General features: G+C 42.6%; 2 protein-coding genes across 3 annotated transcripts; both read right to left on the bottom strand.

Moving 5' to 3' along the window:
* Nucleotides 1-780: 780 nt before the first annotated feature.
* On the bottom strand, nt 781-9062 carry slc30a1a (solute carrier family 30 member 1a). The gene is made up of 2 exons (XM_064925611.1): nt 8051-9062; nt 781-3407 (listed from the first exon to the last, which is right to left on the bottom strand). The coding sequence occupies exons 1-2, from the start codon at nt 8640-8642 to the stop codon at nt 2500-2502; spliced, it is 1500 nt and encodes a 499-aa protein (XP_064781683.1). The 5' UTR covers nt 8643-9062; the 3' UTR covers nt 781-2499.
* Nucleotides 9063-11389: 2327 nt separating this feature from the next.
* nek2 (NIMA-related kinase 2) lies at nt 11390-17775 on the bottom strand. Of its 2 annotated transcripts, none has more exons than XM_064925610.1 (9): nt 17691-17775; nt 16376-16593; nt 14730-14970; nt 13792-13874; nt 13566-13692; nt 13109-13340; nt 12735-12789; nt 12447-12523; nt 11390-11991 (listed from the first exon to the last, which is right to left on the bottom strand). In XM_064925610.1, the coding sequence occupies exons 2-9, from the start codon at nt 16558-16560 to the stop codon at nt 11780-11782; spliced, it is 1212 nt and encodes a 403-aa protein (XP_064781682.1). In that variant the 5' UTR covers nt 16561-16593; nt 17691-17775; the 3' UTR covers nt 11390-11779. The 2 variants fall into 2 exon arrangements, with proteins under 2 accessions (XP_064781682.1, XP_064781681.1); XM_064925609.1 differs by lacking the exon at nt 17691-17775 and adding an exon at nt 17016-17375.
* Nucleotides 17776-19279: the final 1504 nt, after the last annotated feature.

The raw sequence follows: 19279 nt of genomic DNA, 5'->3' as shown, positions 1-19279 counted from the left end.
TATTGCTATAATTGTGTCTATAGAACATGCATCCCAATTCAAGTTAATGTTCTGATGGCTTCTGTCAAATTGCCACCTGATCAGCTTTATTCTTTCTAGAGACTATTTCAATACATACAAAATCCCATTCTAAATGGTGTTACAGAGGAAAATACTTTAAACCCAGACAATAGAGACCTACCACATGCCGACCCCCACCTCCCTGAACCATTTGATCACAATTTCCAATCACTATGGGTAGCAGCCTGGGACTCAAATGTACATAAAGTGAAACAACGGTGAGTGCAGTGTTCAGTCTGGCCTGGTAAAGGCCAGGTAAATGTGGGCAGAGAGGCAGCAGGATGCTGGAATGCTGTATAGACTACTAGAGCAGTTTGGCTTTGTGGAATGCTCCCCCAGGGCTACTTACATAAGGCCACCTGCCTCAGGGCTGTTCACTGGGCTACAGAGCTAGGCCAGGGGCTAATATGGCATACTGCCCTGCCTGGAGATGGACGCTAATTCTCAGTCATGAATGACATTTGTTCCCACTGTAGATTCCCTTTAAAACGTACTGTAGATTCACTTTCAATGTAGATTTATTGTGGAAGACGGCATTTGAAATGGCTAAGAAGCAGTAGGGTTACATGTATTTTCTAAGGCCTTCAAGTGGCTTTAATAGTCTTACTTCTAGACCAGTCTGATGGATCAGTATCATTGCAGATATTAACTGAGTGTGACTTAAGTGTAGACCTAATGTCCAAAGAAAACAGTATGTAAAGAGACACAAAACAGCGTAACAACTGTACCAAACAAGCATGTTTAATTTTCACAATAACACATTGACAGGTACTGTAATATATCAAAAACACATATCTAAAATCCAAAAAACGACAACTCAATTTGCACAGAGAGATCGAGTCTCAAAGACACCGAATAATAGTAACCAGACATTTTCAAAACAAAGGAACGTGTCAAAATGCATTTCCCAATACAATGCTTCTATACTGCATACACATTAACGTTGAGTGGATATCTGAAATGCATCCTTCAATCATCATAGAAAATGATATCTTTGTGATGTTGATAATAAATGATACTGGATGAGGAATGATCAGATTTCCTTCTATTAAAAAAGGCCACTAAGATTACTGTCAAATCGGCACATGAAGCCTAACAAACTCATTCACTACAAAGAAAGGAGAAGCTTAGGCCCAAGTGACATTTCGATAAAGTTATTCTTGCTATCTGAGAAAACGAGGAAGTAGGCTACGGTTTTGCAGGACTGTTAGCTTGTTTTGAAGCTCTGTGATTCAAACACTACTTCAGTTTGGTCATGCAACGTCACAGCAGAAGGACGAGAAACTAAAAACCTTCAGCATGGATTTTGACTAGGTCCCTTCCTCAACATATTCATAAGGAATATTAGTATGAATTTCAACAACCCATCTGAATGTCCTCCAGCATAGATTTAAAACAATATAGTTGACATTTTGTAGTACACATTTATTTCAGTGATAGACGCACAGGCTTGCTAGGCCGATTTGATGTTTGTCGAAGTTTGCCAATACAAGCGAGGCTAACCTACAGTACTTATTCCAACTGTACTCAGTGCCATTTAAAATCAGTTTGAAATAAAGGCGAGGTGTGAGTTAAATTTTTTTAAACACAGCATCTGCATTCAACTCACAACAGCCATTAAAACAGAGTCAAGGCCAGAAAAGTCATAATTAAAAGTAAAATGCACAATTTCAACAACAAAAAAAGTCTACAGCATAGATGGTTTGTCAAATATTCAAGTGGCAGAACAATTACAAAAAATGTCATCCATCAACTAAATATTATGAAAGCATTGACAGAGAGAAATAGATTACATTACTAAACTTAAATACATAAATATTTTTGTTGTAATATAATCATTTTCCATTGGGCGCCCAAGGCTAATAAAATAGGAGATGTTCAAAGCCTATCCAACAGAAATGTAATAATACATAAAATGAAAGGTTCAGAGATCGATTTAAAAAACCTGCGGAGTAGACAGGTGTGCGTTGCCTTGCATATGTAGTATTTGCTCTTTGTCCTTGTTGGAGTCTCCCCTTGTCCCTTCTGCCCTGCATTGAGAAGCTTTGGCACAGAGACACCATGGAGGGACAGGACCACACACATCACAACATGGTGCTAATGAGGGGTAGGCCACACATGCAGCAGGCCAGACCAGGCTGAACCCCAGCCTGGGTGAGAGGTGAAGTCACAAGTATCATCAATGTGCTGCTCTCTGTGACACTCAGAGAGTGGGTGAGGGGGTCAGGAGGTAAAGGTGGCTAGGGGTAGGTTGTGGTGGTGGGGTAGGCAGTTGGAGGGTTAGGGGCTCAGAACAGAGGGTGTCATCAAACCAGACCGCGGCGGAGCCATTTTTCAACCCGTCTCCAGAAACCGAGAGCGCTGTACAAACGACAACCCGTCGACAAGTTTAGCCCGCACTTGAAAAAAAAAAAAAAACTCCTCTGACTGTCTGGTCTCTCACAGAGAAGACTCCACCTCTCGGGTGATGACGACCTCGGGCTCCGGCTGAGGAACCACCTGGACAACTGCAGTGGCCGCCTGCTCCAGGACTGCTGCTCCCTGTGGGGTCTCGTTGATTACATCTATGGCCGAGGCCGCCAGCGCATTCCCCTCACCACTCAGGATCTTCTCCGAGCCTACCGGACCAGCACCAGCCACGCCCAGCTTGTCAGCAGCGCCACAACACAGCTTAGGTGCGCACTGTGTCCTGCAGGAGAGCTCGCAGAGGGAGGCACTTGACTCGGAGTTGATGGTAACAAACTCAGGCTGGATGGTGGTGGCGTGGATGCCCTCGTCATGGAAGAAGTCCTTGATGCGCTTGGCCACGTCCATGTAAGACGTGGGGTCGTGACACTTTATGTGCGCCGTGGCGATGATGCGTGAGCCCGCCAGTTGCCAGATGTGCAGTTCGTGGATGGCCAGCACGCCGTCCAGCAAGAGCAGCCGCTCGTTGAGGCGATGCATGTCGATCTGCTTGGGCACCGTCTGCAGGAGGATCAGTGCAGACTCCTTGAGCAGTGGGTAGGTGGTGTAGAGCAGGATACCCACCATGATGATGCACAGCGTGGGGTCCAGGTACAGCACCCAGCACGGTCCCACCACGGTCCGTTGAAAGCTAGAACTGTTGCCGTCGGTGGAGTGGCTGTCGATGCATGGGTTGAAGCATGTCTCGCCGGGCGGGCACGGCCGCCATACGAAGGTGAAGATGAGGGCGTTGACCACCACGATGACAGAGCCCAGGGCATCGCCCAGCACGTGTAGGAAGACGCCGCGCATGTTGAGCGAGGCCTCGTCGTGGCTGTAGTCCAGCTCCTCGTAGGGAGCGCTGCCGTTCATCTGCATCTCACTGTCGTTACAAACGATCTCTGAAGGAAGAAGACAGAGACGAGGGGTTAAAGAAGTACAAGGGAGGCAAAAGCACAGCCCTTTCACAAATTCATCCTTCCTTCTTAGCTTCCTTGAGATAAGCATCGACCTATAAGTGATTAGATAGGTGAAAGCAGAGTGACCACTATCCCCAATGACAGGCAATTCAGATAGGTAGGAAGGATGCATTTTTACAGAACCCACATATTGAGGACAGAAGGAAGAATGTCAGAGAAAATGGTGGGGACTCTTCCAAGGGATGGAGAAAAGAAAATTTAGTTTTTTTTTCAAAGACGAGGAATGACTAATACATAAATCGTGAATGACTCACGTGTCCAGCTGCAATTTATCAGCTGACTGGTCCAACTACTGACCCAAACAGAGCATAATGATTGATGACTGCGTCTGGGGTTTTGGAGGACATGGTTGAGGTACCGTAAGTTACTGCTGACCCAGGTGATAAACACCATCATAGGAAGCTAAGTCGTGTTAGACATGAAACCCATTTACTTTGACGTGGGAAAGAAAATAGGCCATAATACATCACCTGAGGCAGGCCTCCAGTTCTAGACATGAACTACAACCAGTGTGGTGGTGGAAGCCAGTAAATTAACCAACTCCTCTGCTTAACACCTTGAGGATCTTCAAATTGTCTGCAGACAAGTGAGACGGCCTCGCACTTCTCTACAGCTCATACAGTTACATAATGGCCAATGGCACCAGAACCAGTGCTAGACTAATAGCCTCTGGCTTGGCACACAGCGACGTAGGGGAAAGTCATCGGGCTTATAGTCTGGGTGTCGGTCACTGCCTTCGATGATGTATGGCTGGGTGGCAGCGACCAGTGCACAGAGAAGGGAGAGATGGGCTCAATTTATTGAAACTGGCAGAGCCTGACAGGTCCAGGGTAGGGGGCAAATGACAGTCTCCTGGTTCTACCCTTTTCTGTATCAACAGGAAGCAAGGCAAAGGGCAGCACTCAGTTCCCAAACCTTAGTATCAGCGAGAAGATGGTCAAACAGTGTTTTACCTGAAACTGGAGGATCACAGTCTAAATCATGATATCCTGTTAATGTGATAAGACAATAGGGACATGAATCCCTGAAGGCATGTGACAGTGACTTAACACAATTATAAACAGAAAGAAAAATGGTTTATAAACACATGGGTTTTGTGAAGACAACTTCCTGTTATGGGTGTAGCAGCACCAGTAGTGTCAATAGAGATCACGTGTCTTCATAAAAAAAGGTCACGATTTGAATGTGGAACAGTTCAAATATTCATAACATTTACCCAATGCAATTGGAGAAACCAAATCAGGATGGTGGTTCTTCCCCCAGTTTGGTTTTGTAACAAGTCATGACTCATCTGCCACCATGTAAAACAGGTCATACTCATTCCACACAGGGCCAAGTGTCTTTTTATTTTACCTTTATTTCACCAGGCAAGTCAGTTAAGACCACATTCTTATTTTCAATGACGGCCTGGGAACAGTGGGTTAACTGCCTGTTCAGGGGCAGAACGACAGATTTGTACCTTGTCAGCTCGGGGGTTTGAACTCGAAACCTTCCAGGTTACTAGTCCAACGCTCTAACCACTAGGCTACGCTGCTGCGGGTGTTTGCTGCATCTCTTGTACTTGATTGATGAATTAAGGCCACTAATTAGTAAGGAACTCCCCTCAGCTAGTTGTAGAGGTCTTACTTGAAAGGAAAAAACTAAAAGCTGCAGACACTCGGCCCTCAGTGGAATGAGTTAGACACCCCTGATGCAAGACATCTGCAGGCTGAGTGGGGGCTAGATTCTTCCGATAACAAAGATCAACTCAAAACAAACTTATGTTACAGTGAGGGTGAAGGGGGCACAGGTAAAGGAACCATTAGGTCTTTCACTGACAAGTTCAGAGGCAGAACCTCAGAGGTCATAATTATCCAGTTATTGCCTGATAACGACATAAAACATGGTTTCCTAAAGTGATGAAAATAATGAATGAGTTACAAGGTCTTTCTTGCGCTCTCATTAACTCTGCTAAAGGTACTTCAAAATGGGTGTGCAGAATGGACACAGAGATGGACCACGTTGTTCTGTATCAAGTCACTGCTGATACCAGTCGCTGAAGTTTATGAATATAACAGCCCTGTCCCGGTTCCTGTTCAAAACTTAAAGCGACTGTCTGGATTTCATCATGACGCTGCCAATGCGGCTTTGACTGGTCTGGTAAAATGGCTCCTACAGCTTACAGGGCAACAGATGATACCGACGATGCCCAAGCCAGAAGACACACATCAGCCCAGTTACACCTTTGAGATTGTAGTGGATATTGATCCCATCTACAATACTACAGAAGAAACCCAGCCAAGACCATGTGAGACTGGTATCTTGATCAACAGGGCAGTTGTGTTGAATGTCTCTCCTCAAAGGCAGAAATATCAACGGGTTTTAAAGATAATTTCCACGTAAAGGACCCATGAGGGCCAACATGTGAAGTCCATATAAGCATGTCAAATTGGGTGTCAAATGAAAGCGAAGAGTCTATTTTTGAGAAATTACGACAAACATATATACAGTATCAGTCAAAGGTTGACACTCCTACTCATTCAAGGGTTTTTCTTTATTTTTAGTATTCTTTACATTTTAGAATAATAGTGAAAACATCAAAACTATGAAATAACACATTTGGAATCATGTAGTAAAAAGTGTTAAACAAATCTAAGTAGCCACCCTTTGCCTTGATGACAGTGTTGCACACTCTTGGCATTCTCTCAACCAGCTTCGTGAGGTAGTCACCTGGAATGCATTTCAATTAACAGGTGTGCCTGGGAAAGAAATTCCACATAGGAACTTTTATCTTCTTAATGCGTTTGAGCCAATCAGTTGTGTTGTGACAAGGTAGGGGTGGTATACAGAAGACAGCCCTATTTGGTAAAAGACCAAGTCCATATTATGACAAGAACAGCTCAAATAAGCAAAGAGAAACAACAGTCCATCATTACTTTAAGACAGGAAGGTCAGTCCGGAACATTTCAAGAACTTTTAAAGTTTAACCAAGTGCAGTTGCAAAAATTAAGCGCTATGATGAAACTGGCTCTCATGAGGACTGACAGAGGAAAGGAAGACTCAAAGTTAGCTCTGCTGCAGAAGATATTTTAATTAGCGTTAACTGCACCTAAGATTGCAGCCCAAATAAATGCTTCACAGAGTTCCAAGTAACAGACACATCAACATTAACTGTTCAGAGGAGACTGCTTGAAAAATCAGGCGTTCATGGCCGAATTGCTGCAAAGAAACCACTACTAAAGGACACCAATAATAAGAGACTTGTTGGGCCAAGAAACACAAGCAATGGACATTAGACCAGTGGAAATCGGTCCATTTATGATACGTCACCATGATGACAATGACATTCATATAAACAATTATGCATTTCTGTGTAGTACAGTTCAGGGACCCATGATAATATTCCGTTACTGCAATTCTGTTACCGGATGTAAATCCACTTCTTTTTTTTAAACCTAAAGGTGTTATGTCATAGCTGACACCCCATTCTTTCTGCAAACAAAGTTGAATCTGAATTTGCAATATCATTACATTTTGATGACAGAATATCTCAGAGACAGCCACATATGCATTAATTTTAAAATCAAACAATACATTTGACAATGTTTCTATGATTCTACTAGATAAGATACATTTTATTTGAATGGTCAATCTCTTGATTAACTGGGTAAATTAAGATGGCATAGGCCTACTTACAATACAGGTGAATGCATATTCAAACTTCCATTTGGGACTTATATTAGCCTACTGATCAACAACATTTGCATAGAAGCATCACTCCAGCATGCCACACCTGTATGGAAGGACATCATATAGGCACTGCCTTTAGTTTGAGAATATAAAAGGACATATATTAAATGAAAATCGGTCCACGTAATGTCATGTTTTGGGATCAGGGATGATTATGAAACTATTATTTTTTGTCCATTTCCATGATCTGGATTTAATTTTAGACGCAACAACTCCACATGAGCCCTATTATTGGTAAATTAACTAAACTAATATTTGCAACAGGAGTTCGATTTAGGACACTGTCAACTCATCCATTTCTCTCAACACTCCACCTATCTGTTGGAGAATGAGCTAGCACGCTGCTGATTTTCCCTGCTGGACATTCCTCGGCATTGTGGAGCACTCCTGGCTCAGGCAGTGATCGGCAGCTTGCATAGCAGCATTTTTGCAATGATCGAGAAGTGCGAACAGACTACAAAAGGTTCATATCGACCCGACCGATTATCCGTGGTTCTCAAAAAAAAAATCAATAGTTTTTGTTTTGCATATATTTAATTGAGTCTCAGGGCAATTCCATTCGGGGCAATTCCATCCTTAACAAGAACACCAGAGATATCTTAGTTTGGACTAAAGATCGCTACATCTTGAGTAGGCCGTTATTTAGTCAGCAAAATCCCAGAAGTTTCAGTTATTTTAATAAATTCCCTGTCTCTGTGAGATTATGTGAGTGTGTGCTCCGTCTGCCCCCACTCCACAATATCTTATTTTAAATCGTTGAAACCACATAGCTAGCCAAGTACAGTGGTTATCGTATGTTGACAGTATAGCTAGCTACTGTAATTGACATAACTTACCATGTCTACGTCTCTCGGTGTTCACGCCATTAGGGGGGCTGTTGTGGCTTCCTACCAGGTTGTTGGTCTCCTCTCCTGATGATCCATTCGGTCTTTCTGACTTGCATAGTTTACCCCTCTTGTTTTTCTTATTTCCATGAGAATGGCCCCCTCCTCCGTGGGAGTGCCCGTGTCCACCACCTGCGTGTCCGTGGAACAAGCACAGCCCGAGGAGGTTGACCAGGAGCCCGGCGGCCCCCACACCGATAACTACATGGGGTTTCTCGATTTCATGTGGGTTGGTGAATCGCTCGACGGCCTCCAATATTATGGTAAAACAGAGAGCTGTGAGGAACACTGCGTTGACCAGAGCCCCCATCACCTCAGCCCGGATCCATCCGAAGGTGTTTTTATTTGTCGATTGTGTTTTCTGAGCGAAGCGCACGGCCACCAAAGCCACAAGCAGCGCTATGACATCCGATAGCATATGAAAGGAGTCCGAAAGCATTGCTAAAGATGCAGTGATCCGACTGACGACAACCTCCACGATAAAAAAGCCAAAAGTCAATGAAAGCATGCATATTAGCCGCACACGATTAGGTTCACAAGCCATTTCTCTCCGCTGATCACTTGTTAACGTTAACTGAGTTAGCTAGCTAGCTTACGATATGCACGTACGATGTTACGGTATACTAGCTGAAACGTTAGCTACAACATGCGAGCCAATCGATGTGCATATGATGCGATTCCACCACGTCTTGTAAATATTTATACGGTCGCTAAAAATTCGTCATTGTCGTACGATTACCACCGATTCCAATTCCAGATACAGCTAAGACCGATGTTGGTTCCTCAAAAGCAGACAATTGGGAACATTCAAAGACAAGGGCATATTCCAGAAACGTTGACCGTAGACTCCGATTTGCAGACGGCTGAAACTTTGCACCCGAGCCGGTAAAGTTTCCACACGGAATAAGGCGACGGAGGGGCACGCCCTGGTCTTTTGCTATTGGTTGTTAGGGATAAAGTAGAATTTGGTTGGTCAATTTATACAATCATTTCACGTGGACGGAGCCCGTCGTTGCTATGTAGCCACGTTGAGTAATGCAAACATTTAGACGTTGCGGACTCCTCCAACATTCTGACTCATCATTTTTTAGGATGGTGTGTAGCATCGGCACACGGCCCCTTGTCTTATTTCTGTGGTTAACAAAATGTTATCTATCCGAAATACATTAGGTTAGACTACGTTTCAATCACCTAACTGAAAAGATGACTAGTCCTACTAGACTATAGGTTTAAATAAAAATCGACGTATTATTTCGCAATCTGTTCAAACACTTTTGAGAGGTTAAATGTCCTGGCAATACATCAATAGAATAAACAACTTTGAATGCATCTAGGACTGGGCCCTCACATTCACAGGATTCACGTTGGTGGAAGCGCTTTACCTGCAGATTTCTCCAAAGCCACTATCGAAACATCTTTCAACCTTTCCAACATGAAGAGAAAATATATGGATAAACGACGACATCATGTGGGAGATACTGATAACTACAACCCTTTAGATACAGTACATCACCGGACTGTACATTTAGTTTCCCATTCCATTGTTTGAAGTGAAACAAGCCAGTCAATCACCAGATAAACTCTTTACGAGGTGTGCATGGAGATCAATGCATGCAACAGAAACCTTCCATGTAGCAAAATAGATAATGTAGATATACATTCTGCGACAGTAATCACTCTGATTACATCGGCGTTAAATGTTTACAAGAGGCCATTCACTACATGTTATGTTCCCACATAATTTACATGACCAAATTTAAATGCAAACTTATTATGTAAAAATGTAAATTAAGTTTAGAAACATACATACCATGAGTTGAACTTCATGCAACCAAAATAATGTACATGATGCCAATTTGAGATGAAAAACAGGAGACAATTCAAGGGTAAAGGAACAATAAAGCAAGGACAAAGGTCAATCAGTTGACAGTTCAACAGAAAGTAATGCCACGTTCCTGTCTTGTCGGAAACTCAGAAATGTTCGACTTGCTTGCTCGTTGTAGAAAAATTATACCGAGTTTAACCACTTGGGAAGTATCAGAATCAAACAATAAGAAGCTCTTGGCAAATAACTTATGTTAATTTTAAATCGGAGATTCTGAATTTCCGACATTACGTGAACGCAGCATGGAACTTTGCACCCGAGCTGCTTAAGTTTCCACTTTCCACACAAAACTAGAGGAAAGCCCTGGTATTTTGCTATTGGTTGTTAGAGATAAAGTACAATTTGGTTGGTCAACTTTTACAATCGTTTCACGTGGGCGGAGCCCAGCGTTGCTATGTAGCCACGTTGCGTAATGCAAACGTTTCAACGTCATCGTTTGGAATGCGCTGCGAACTCATCCAAAATTCTGACTCATATTTTTAGGATAGTGTGTAGCATCTCCACACGGACCCCATGTCTTATTTCTGCGTGGTAACAAAATAGTATAAATCCAAAATACATTAGGTTAGACTGCATGTCAAGCACTATTACAAATTGAAAAGACTTGGCCTACTAGACTATCATTATAAATACAAATTGTGTATTTTTTTCACCCTCTGTTCAAACATCTTCGAGGGTTAAAATGTCCTACTTAAATAAACTGATCTTTGAGTGCATCTAGGTCTGGGCCATTACATTCACATGATTCACTTTGTTGGAGGTGCTTTGAAGAGAAAAGGACATCTACATCATGGGGGAGATACTAATAACTACAAACCTTGAAATGTACAGTACATCAACAGGCTGCAAGTGTTTCCCTTTACATTGTTTCAAGCAAAGCTAGTCAATCACCAGATAAACTCTTTACTTTGTGTGAATGGAGCTCAACACATGCAACAGAAACCTTTCATTTAGAAGAGATAATGTAGGTCTACATTCTGCAACAGTAATCACCGATTAAGTCTGCCTTTAATGTTCACAAGAGGATACTCACTACTTATGTTCCCACATCATTTTCAAGGCCAAACTTCTATGCAAACTGCTTATGTTTAGAAAACAAAAACATGTAAATGAAGTTTAGAAACACATTTACCAAGAACTGAACTTCATCATGCAACCAAAATAAAGTACATGATGCCCCTTTGAAATGAATAGGAGACCATTCAATGGCAAAGGTAGAATAAAGCATTTAGGACAAAGGTCAATCAGTTGACAGCTATTCAGAAAGTGGACCTGTCTGAAACAGACATTTGTTGAAGGTCAACAGTGCCTGTTTTTTGCCAACCCATCCCAATATCATATTTCCAGAACAGAAGTGTATGCGGGAGTGTACACCTATTTATACATCTTCAGATAATGTACTAACATTGCCCTTAAAATAGATTTTAATGCCACCATACAGTATGTACATAGTAGTTATAAATCACATATTCACAAATCAGAACTTGAGTGCAATTCTGTGCATCAACACATTTTAAATGTCAAGGTTGAAAAAACACAAACACCACTAAAGATATATCTGGCACCCAATATTTTGGCAATTTCACCATAGTATAAACCAATCACCATGATACAAATAAATTAAAAGCTACATAATTTCCCAATGGACCACTAGGTTTCAATAGCTCTGAAACTAATGTTAGTCAGGAAAACTAAAGCAGAGACCTGATACTTCTGGGTCACACCTTCGACAACCATATATTCATCCATCTACATGACACTGATAGTCAGGCCCTAAGCAGCAGACTCTCTGTGGGCTAGCGGATGCCTAGGATCTGCCAGCTCTTGAGCTGATAGAGCCTCTCCACCTCCCCCAGGGCCTGGGCCCGCATGTTGGCTGCCTGCAGTCTCTTCTTCAGCCCCAGCTCCTGGCTCTTCCCACTCTGCTTCTGAGCTGGCCTCTGGTTCTCTTTGCTTTCTCCGGCAAAATGGACCTTCTTTCCAGGTGAAACGTTCTCCTCTCCCTCATCTAAGGGGCCAAGACGGCAAAGAGTTATACAATTTTATTGAACTCTACAAAAAACAGCTCAGATAAAGACCCTCCTTGGTAGAATGCCTCTGGGATTTTTCAGACTACCCAGAAATGTTAAAATTCACAACTTAACTCAACAATCAAATATGCTTCCCCCTTATATTTAATTTAAAAACATGGTTACCCCATGGCTACTGTATATTATATTGAACTTAAATTACAAAGCAAAACAAGTATCCCTCATTTACCTCCTGGTTCCCACCCCATGTTTGTTGCAGGTTTTATTGCAGTAAAAAAAATATATATATATACATTCACAAGGTTAAAATTAATAAATACACTAAAATACAGTAAAATGCTAAAATTTCCCCAATTACAGAAGTGAACACAATGCAATGGTCAGTTCTTCTCAATGTTCAGGGGGTCCAGAGGCCTTCGCTTGACTCCCATACCCATTTCATTGGAATAGAGCAGTGGCAGGGCCTTCTGCTGTTTCACCAAGTTGTAGCTCTTCAACAAACTCTCCGCTCTAAAACCAAAAGCAAACATTGTTGGGAGTCAAAATGGATTATACCCGCTTGCAGTTTTATAGCAAGCAATGAGATTATAACAGCAAAACAGGAAGCAAAAGTAGCATTAGCACAGCTTGGAGGAGGATTAAAGCCTTAGGATTTAGTCTGACAAACAGCAGTTTGCTGCATTTCAAGTAAATTAAGTGATCCAAGAGAGCACCGTTTTACCTGGCAAGCTTTTCATTTGATAGTCTCTCGCGAACACAAAGCTCCTGCTCCCGCTCTGTAGGAGGAACACATTCACCAGATTTAAATTAAACATACTTCAGATCACAAACAAGTCAGTCTGTGTATACTCGGTAGCATAGCCAGTGACACATTGACCTCCTTTACAACCAATCATTTCAACAAGACTGACCCCAAAAAACATGCACGTTCCAACACCACAGGGTCTCACTGTGACTAGGACATTATAGGGTCCAATGTTGGGGGTTGAATACATTGTCAATTCAGGACATTAATTGAAATGGACATCACTTCCTGAATTAGCTGAGCTAAAACCAGAATTGAGCCCGACCCTGATAAGGGCAAATGACACTCACGCTCCAGCCGCTCCTCTCGCTCCTTCAGGGCCTTCTCCCTGTGCCGCAGCACCTGCTCCTTCAGCCTCAGCGCTGCAATAGTAGGGGTGGTTGAAGACTCTGCAGGCTTTGGTTTCTCTGGATCAGCCGACCTCCTCCGGTGTCTTGCCTGCGCCCGTCTAAGTTCATCGGCGACCAGGTCCGCCAACAGACTGCTCTGGAGAATGGACTCAACTGAGGGCCTCAGGTAGTCCTGACAACAAGGCACAACAGTCAAATCGACAAAGCAAACTGGCAGTTTGAATACAAGGGAGTGAGGGATTCAAATCTCTTGACGTTGAAATTGTATATCGAGAAAAATTACATGCTTGGTGATTCAGACAAACAATTATCTCAACAGAAGTGCAGCAGTGAGGAGTTGCTCACAAGATGCCCTGAACTTCATATGGAGATCAGTGCTGTGAAACATGTTCCAAACCTTTAAATGGAGCATTCTGGACAGGAGTGTATTCAGCTCCTCTGAATACCGGTAGGGGATTCTCCTAAACTTTCCCTCTCGGATCTTCTCTGCCAGCTCTTTTTGGTTATAAGCTGTGAAAGGAGGCCTACATGGAAGAAATGCATGCGTCAGACTTTAAATCTCATCTAATGCATTGATTGGGGGATATTGAGTAAGAATATAGATGACAGGCAAGGTTACTCACGATAAGGCACAGAGTTCGTACAACAAGCACCCCAAGGACCAGATATCGGATTTCTCATTGTAGGACATGCGATTTATTTGTTCCTGTAAAATATGAAAAAAAAAAGTGTCCACACATTGAAAAACTGATTAGAGAAGCTGAGTATTTCTCTAAAATCACAATGAAAAAAAATCGATACTTTTAAACCATAATCATAGTTCGAGTCGGTATTGACAATTTCCCCACCGTGGGGGAAAACACAGGGGAGTACAGACCACCAGCAAAAAAGGCCTCTATTTACACTTTGCTTAGGAGTGCATTTCACACTACTTTAGGATTCTAAATTGGATTGTAAGGCTCGTATGAATGTCCTGCGTAATATAATGTTTGTCATTGTAGCCAATCAAATGCATAATACTTAAAAACACTTGAAATCAGTTAAAATTCCCTTTGGCTAACTTTGCCACAACCTATATCATTGACCCTTAGTATTCTAGCTCAGTGGTTCCCAACCTTTCTCAGATACTATACCATCAAATACATTTTTTCTCTGCCCAGAGTAACCCTGAAGTACCCCCTCATGTGAATTTTATCAGTAGGCCTCTGATCTCATGAATCTTCTCAACCCCTTGTGGATAGGCCAAGTACCCCCAGACGTCCTAGTAACCCAGGTTGGGAAGCACTGTTCTAGTGAACTACTGCATCAAAAACAGGTATTTCTAAGATCACAATCAAATGTAATCTCACCAAATGTTCAAGCAATAATCAAAACATTGGAAGAGATTGAGAACCCATCTCCCAAAGACCGCAGTAAATCTAGGCTGTTGAAAGGGCGCAGATGGCGAACGGCAGTTATCCCTCACGGTGGCCGTTGTTCACAGGGCTACTTGTTCATGACATGAATAGCGACCTGGAGTATAGGATTCACAATTATATGATTGCCTTTGCTACGGACTCACAGGAGACATGTAGTATGGGGTCCCGACGAAAGTCTTAGCGAAACTGGTGTCATGGTTCAGGATACGTGCGAGGCCAAAGTCGCCAAGCTTGACATTCTGCTTGACATCCAGGAAGATATTGGCGGGCTTAAGATCTCTGTGCAGCACTGTGGCCCCACCATTGCTCCGGCGATGGCAGTCCTTCAGGGCAAGAGTGAGCTGTACCATGACTCGCATGATGAATTCCTCCTCCAAGTAACGCCTGGACACCAGGAACACAACATACAAGTTAGTCACATGTAAGAGATACACATGGACGATGTCTAACGAAATGCTTTCTTGCAGGTTTCTTAACAATGCAACAATAAATAATAAAAATGAGAACATAAAGTAAATGGCTCAATAGAAAAAACATTTTAGCACAAGTATAATAGAGGAACACGCAATTTATAGTCCAAAATACACACGTGTATGGGGGGGTATAAACTGGGCAATATAATAAGTGTCTGGTAGCAGCAGCTGTGATGTGTATGTAGCATGAATGTGTATGTGTGTGTATACAGTGCATTCGGAAAGAATTCAGACCTTGACTTCCACATTATGTTACAGCCTTATTTTAAAATTAAATTGTTTTTATCCCCCCTCATCAATCTACACAATACCCCATAATGACAACGCAAACAGGTTGACATTTTTGCAAATGTATAAATAAATGAAAGAAAACATTTACATAAGTATTCTGACCCTTTACTCAGTCTTGTAAAAGTACCTTTGGCAGCGATTACAGCCACGAGTCTTCTTGGGTATGATGCTACAAGCTTGGCACGCCGAAATTTGGGGAGTTTCTCCCATTCTTCTCTGCAGATCATTTCAAGCACTGTTCGGTTGGATGGAGAGCGTTGTTGCACTGCTCTTTGTCGGAGTTCATGTCCGGGCCACTCAACGACATTCAGGAGACTTGTCCCGAAGCCATTCTTGCATTGTCTTGGCTGTGTGCTTATGGTTGTTGTTCTGTTGGAAGGTGAACCTTTGACCCAGTTCAAGGCTCTGGAGCAAGTTATCAAGGATCTCTGTACTTCACTCCATTAATCTTTCCCTCACTAGCCTCCCATCCCCTGCTGCTGAAAAACATCCCCACATCATGATGCTGCCACTATCATAGGGATGGTGCCAGGTTCTCTCCAGACATGACACTTGGCATCCAGGCCAAAGGGTTTAATCTTGGTTTCCAGAGAATCTTGTTTCTCATTGTCTGAGAGTCCATTGGGTGCCTTTTGGCAAACTCCAAGCAGGCTGTCATGTGCCTTTTACTGAAGAGTGACTTCTGTCTGGCTACTCAACCATAACCATCCTACAGGGTGGCAGGTAGCCTAGTGGTTAGAGCGTTGGGCCAGTAACTGAAAGGTTGCTAGGTCGAATTCCGAGCTGATACGGTAAGAATCTGTAGTTCTGCCCCTGAACAAGGCAGTTAACCCACTGTTCCTAGGCCTTCATTGTAAATAAGAATTTGTTCTTAACTGACTTGCCTAGTTAAATAAAATAAAAACTCACAAAGGGTGTTGCACGGTCGCAGTTCACCACCTGGTGTCAGAGTGGGATGGCCATCAGAGAGGTGTATACATGACATGATGGACAAGGGAACCAAGGTCAGCACAAAACACACACACCTTTCTTTGATGCATCTGGTGATGAGGCTGGAGAGGTCACCGCCTTCACAGTGCTCCATAACGATGTACAGTGTGGTGTTGGTCCGGTCAATGATACGGTCATAATATCTCACAATGTTTGGATGCTTCAGCTCACGCAGGAGATTGACTTCGGACACCAGCATCTGCTTCTCGCTCTCAGCCATTGTGCCGTAGTCCAACTCCTTCCAAACTAGAATCTATGACAAAACCCAGACAACAGAACTAAACATGTATTGATTGGCCAAAGCTTGTTGATGTTGGGAAACATTTTAAAGATAAACATACATAGTGTAGGGTACTTGCTAGCTACTTGTTTGTTTTACGTCAAATCCTGGTTTAACTAAATGTTAGCAGTGTGGTTCATATGTATAGTTAGCTATATAAACACGAGCCATATCATATCATGTTCCCCGCTTAATGTCCAATGAGGTAATTTCTAAAATAAAATATGTCTGTCCACTTAGGGGACACCTTTTGTCTCGTCTCAAGAGCATCCCCCAGAGGCAAACGTTACGCACTGGCTCTGGTTACCTTGACAGGTGCAATGAGAGCATGCAACGCAAACATAGCTAGCGAACGTTGGTCGAACAACGCCTTACTAAACGGCGGAAACACTTACCTTGGCATCAGATTTCCTCCGTATTTTCTGACATTTTCCGTAAGACCCTGACCCTATGGTATACAACACCTCATAATCTTCAACACGAGATGGCATTTTGTCGTAGCGAACGCTACTAGTATATAACTAGTTAGCTAAATGCAGATTGCAATGCAAGGTAGCTAACGCAGCTATCTATCGAAAGCAATAACGACTATTATGGACGTTTTCTTTCTTAAAATATCGTTAGCAAACGTAAATGCTGACTATATCTCTCCGATAACGTATTGATAAAATTGCTTGCTAACTACTCGTCAAAACAACGTGTTTTATGTTGATAACACAAGCGACGAAAAGGAAGCAGGGATTCTTGCGGTGGTTTCAAATTGGTGCCTGAATTCTTCAATGTGATTGGTCCGTCTACTACAAATAGAATACTATGATTGGCTGTAATGAAGACACAAGCTGCTGGTTGCTAGGCATCTGAAACCCGCGAGATTTGGCGCGGTTGTTTAAAGGGGAATAATTATTTTGTCGACGGGAACTGTTCTGATGATACCTCAGTGACGGAAACGTTCTATCAAAGACAGTACGATTGCGTGAGAAATAGATTTGCATACCGCATTTGTCCAAATTAAAATGTAGTAATGTAATAAGTACACAGAACCCCACATGTCATGTAGGAGACGCGCTTACCCAGAGCGATGTACAGGATAAATTACGGGGTAAGTGCCTTGCTCAAGGGCACATCAGCAGATTTTGTCGCCTAGTCGGCTCGTGGATTCGAATCAGTGACCTTTCAGTTAGCGACCTTTCAGTTACTGGCCCAACGCACTTAAACGCGAGGCTACCTGCCACTACGTGTGTATCTCACCACAAGGTGGCAGAAAAAGCTAACTCTACTTTTATCCTGCCCCATGAAACTGAAAACTGAAGGTGGCCACTGTCCATGCAATTTAGAATAGAATAATTTAGAGTGATTGTCCTAGTACTTCCACACATCTATCTGATATCTTATCAAAGTACATTAGGTCCATCTATGCCAGTTAAAATATAATAAAACAAAATAGCCTAAAAGAGAATAGAATATCCAGTGTAAATAAAAAAACATAATATTCATGAACTCTACAATTCCGCTCAGATTCTAGTGGATATCAAGATACAGACAGCCCTGAGCACTCTTGGGTGTTTTTATTTTTATTTATTTTTTTAACATATGCCTCATAATCATTTTCTGCTGCTTAGCATTGTGAGAACATTTACATTTTTAATTTTACCAGGCAAGTCAGTTAAGAACACATTCTTTTTTCAATGACGGCCTGGGAACAGTGGGTTAACTGCCTGTTCAGGGTCAGAACGACAGATTTGTACCTTGTCAGCTCAGGGGTTTGAACTCACAACCTTCCGGTTGCTAGTCCAACACTCTAACCACTACTCTACCCTGCCAGCCAGGCTGAGTTCTCTGTCTGTCCCACAGCTATTTTTTTAAATTTTAATTTATTTTACTAGGCAAGTCAGTTAAGAACAAATTCTTATTTTCAATGATGGCCTAGGAACAGTGGGTTAACTGCCTGTTCAAGGGCAGAATGATAGATTTTGTACCTTGTCAGCTCAGGGATTTGAACTTGCAACCCTTTGGTTACTAGTCCAATGCTCTAACCAGTAGGCTACCCTGCCACCCCAATGATGAATATGATTAATAGTCTGCATCATAAATCACTGTGTTAGACATTGTTAGCAATGACCTCACATAGTAAGTGCCACATTTTGTGATCAACTGATCTACCCTCATCACAGAGAAAGAGATACCCTACAACACAACACTGCTCATTGATTTACTGCCTCCATTGACAGGGCGGTTGTTTGGCGTTTGTTCTAAGGTTGAGTGGGCCAGCTAGGCAAGATGATAGGCACCCATGAAATCTGCAGAGCGTATTGATTACTGTGAGGTACGTTGAAACTCAAAACAGAGACCTCACGCTCCATCCGGGGATATCAATAGCCCTTTACCTGGGTCATATTCATTCATGCAACACCATCGCAAAACATTTTACAACAGAAAACAAAAAATGAGCATTTCTCATTGGACACGTGCAGGTATTCCTTCCGTTTCAGTCCACTTTCTTCTGTTTAGTGCCTAATGAGCATGACCCTGAACTTGTTAGTGTGAAATGATCTCGTCGTTGTCATCATATCACCAAGCATCTTCCCTCTGTGAAAGACAGGGGCCCATGTAGACAGGCTAGTTTGCGACAACAATATCTAATTCCAATTATACCTGTGCA

Source organism: Oncorhynchus masou, chromosome 19, assembly GCF_036934945.1.
Source record: "Oncorhynchus masou masou isolate Uvic2021 chromosome 19, UVic_Omas_1.1, whole genome shotgun sequence".
Taxonomy (NCBI): domain Eukaryota; kingdom Metazoa; phylum Chordata; class Actinopteri; order Salmoniformes; family Salmonidae; genus Oncorhynchus; species Oncorhynchus masou.
The sequence above is the reverse complement of the archived record's forward strand: the minus strand, read 5'-3'. Positions and strand labels throughout refer to the sequence as shown.

What these genes read in the sequence shown, in the direction of transcription:
- slc30a1a (XM_064925611.1), bottom strand. Translation starts at nt 8,642, where the DNA reads ATGGCTTGTGAACCTAATCGTGTGCGGCTAATATGCATGCTTTCATTG. An exon ending in CACCGAGAGACGTAGACATG is followed by an intron (nt 3,408 to 8,050) that starts GTAAGTTATGTC and finishes TTCTTCCTTCAG; the next exon opens with AGATCGTTTGTAACGACAGT.
- nek2 (XM_064925609.1), bottom strand. Translation starts at nt 17,111, where the DNA reads ATGCCATCTCGTGTTGAAGATTATGAGGTGTTGTATACCATAGGGTCA. An exon ending in GGAGGAAATCTGATGCCAAG is followed by an intron (nt 16,594 to 17,015) that starts GTAAGTGTTTCC and finishes GTTTTGTCATAG; the next exon opens with ATTCTAGTTTGGAAGGAGTT. An exon ending in CCCCATACTACATGTCTCCT is followed by an intron (nt 13,875 to 14,729) that starts GTGAGTCCGTAG and finishes CATATTTTACAG; the next exon opens with GAACAAATAAATCGCATGTC.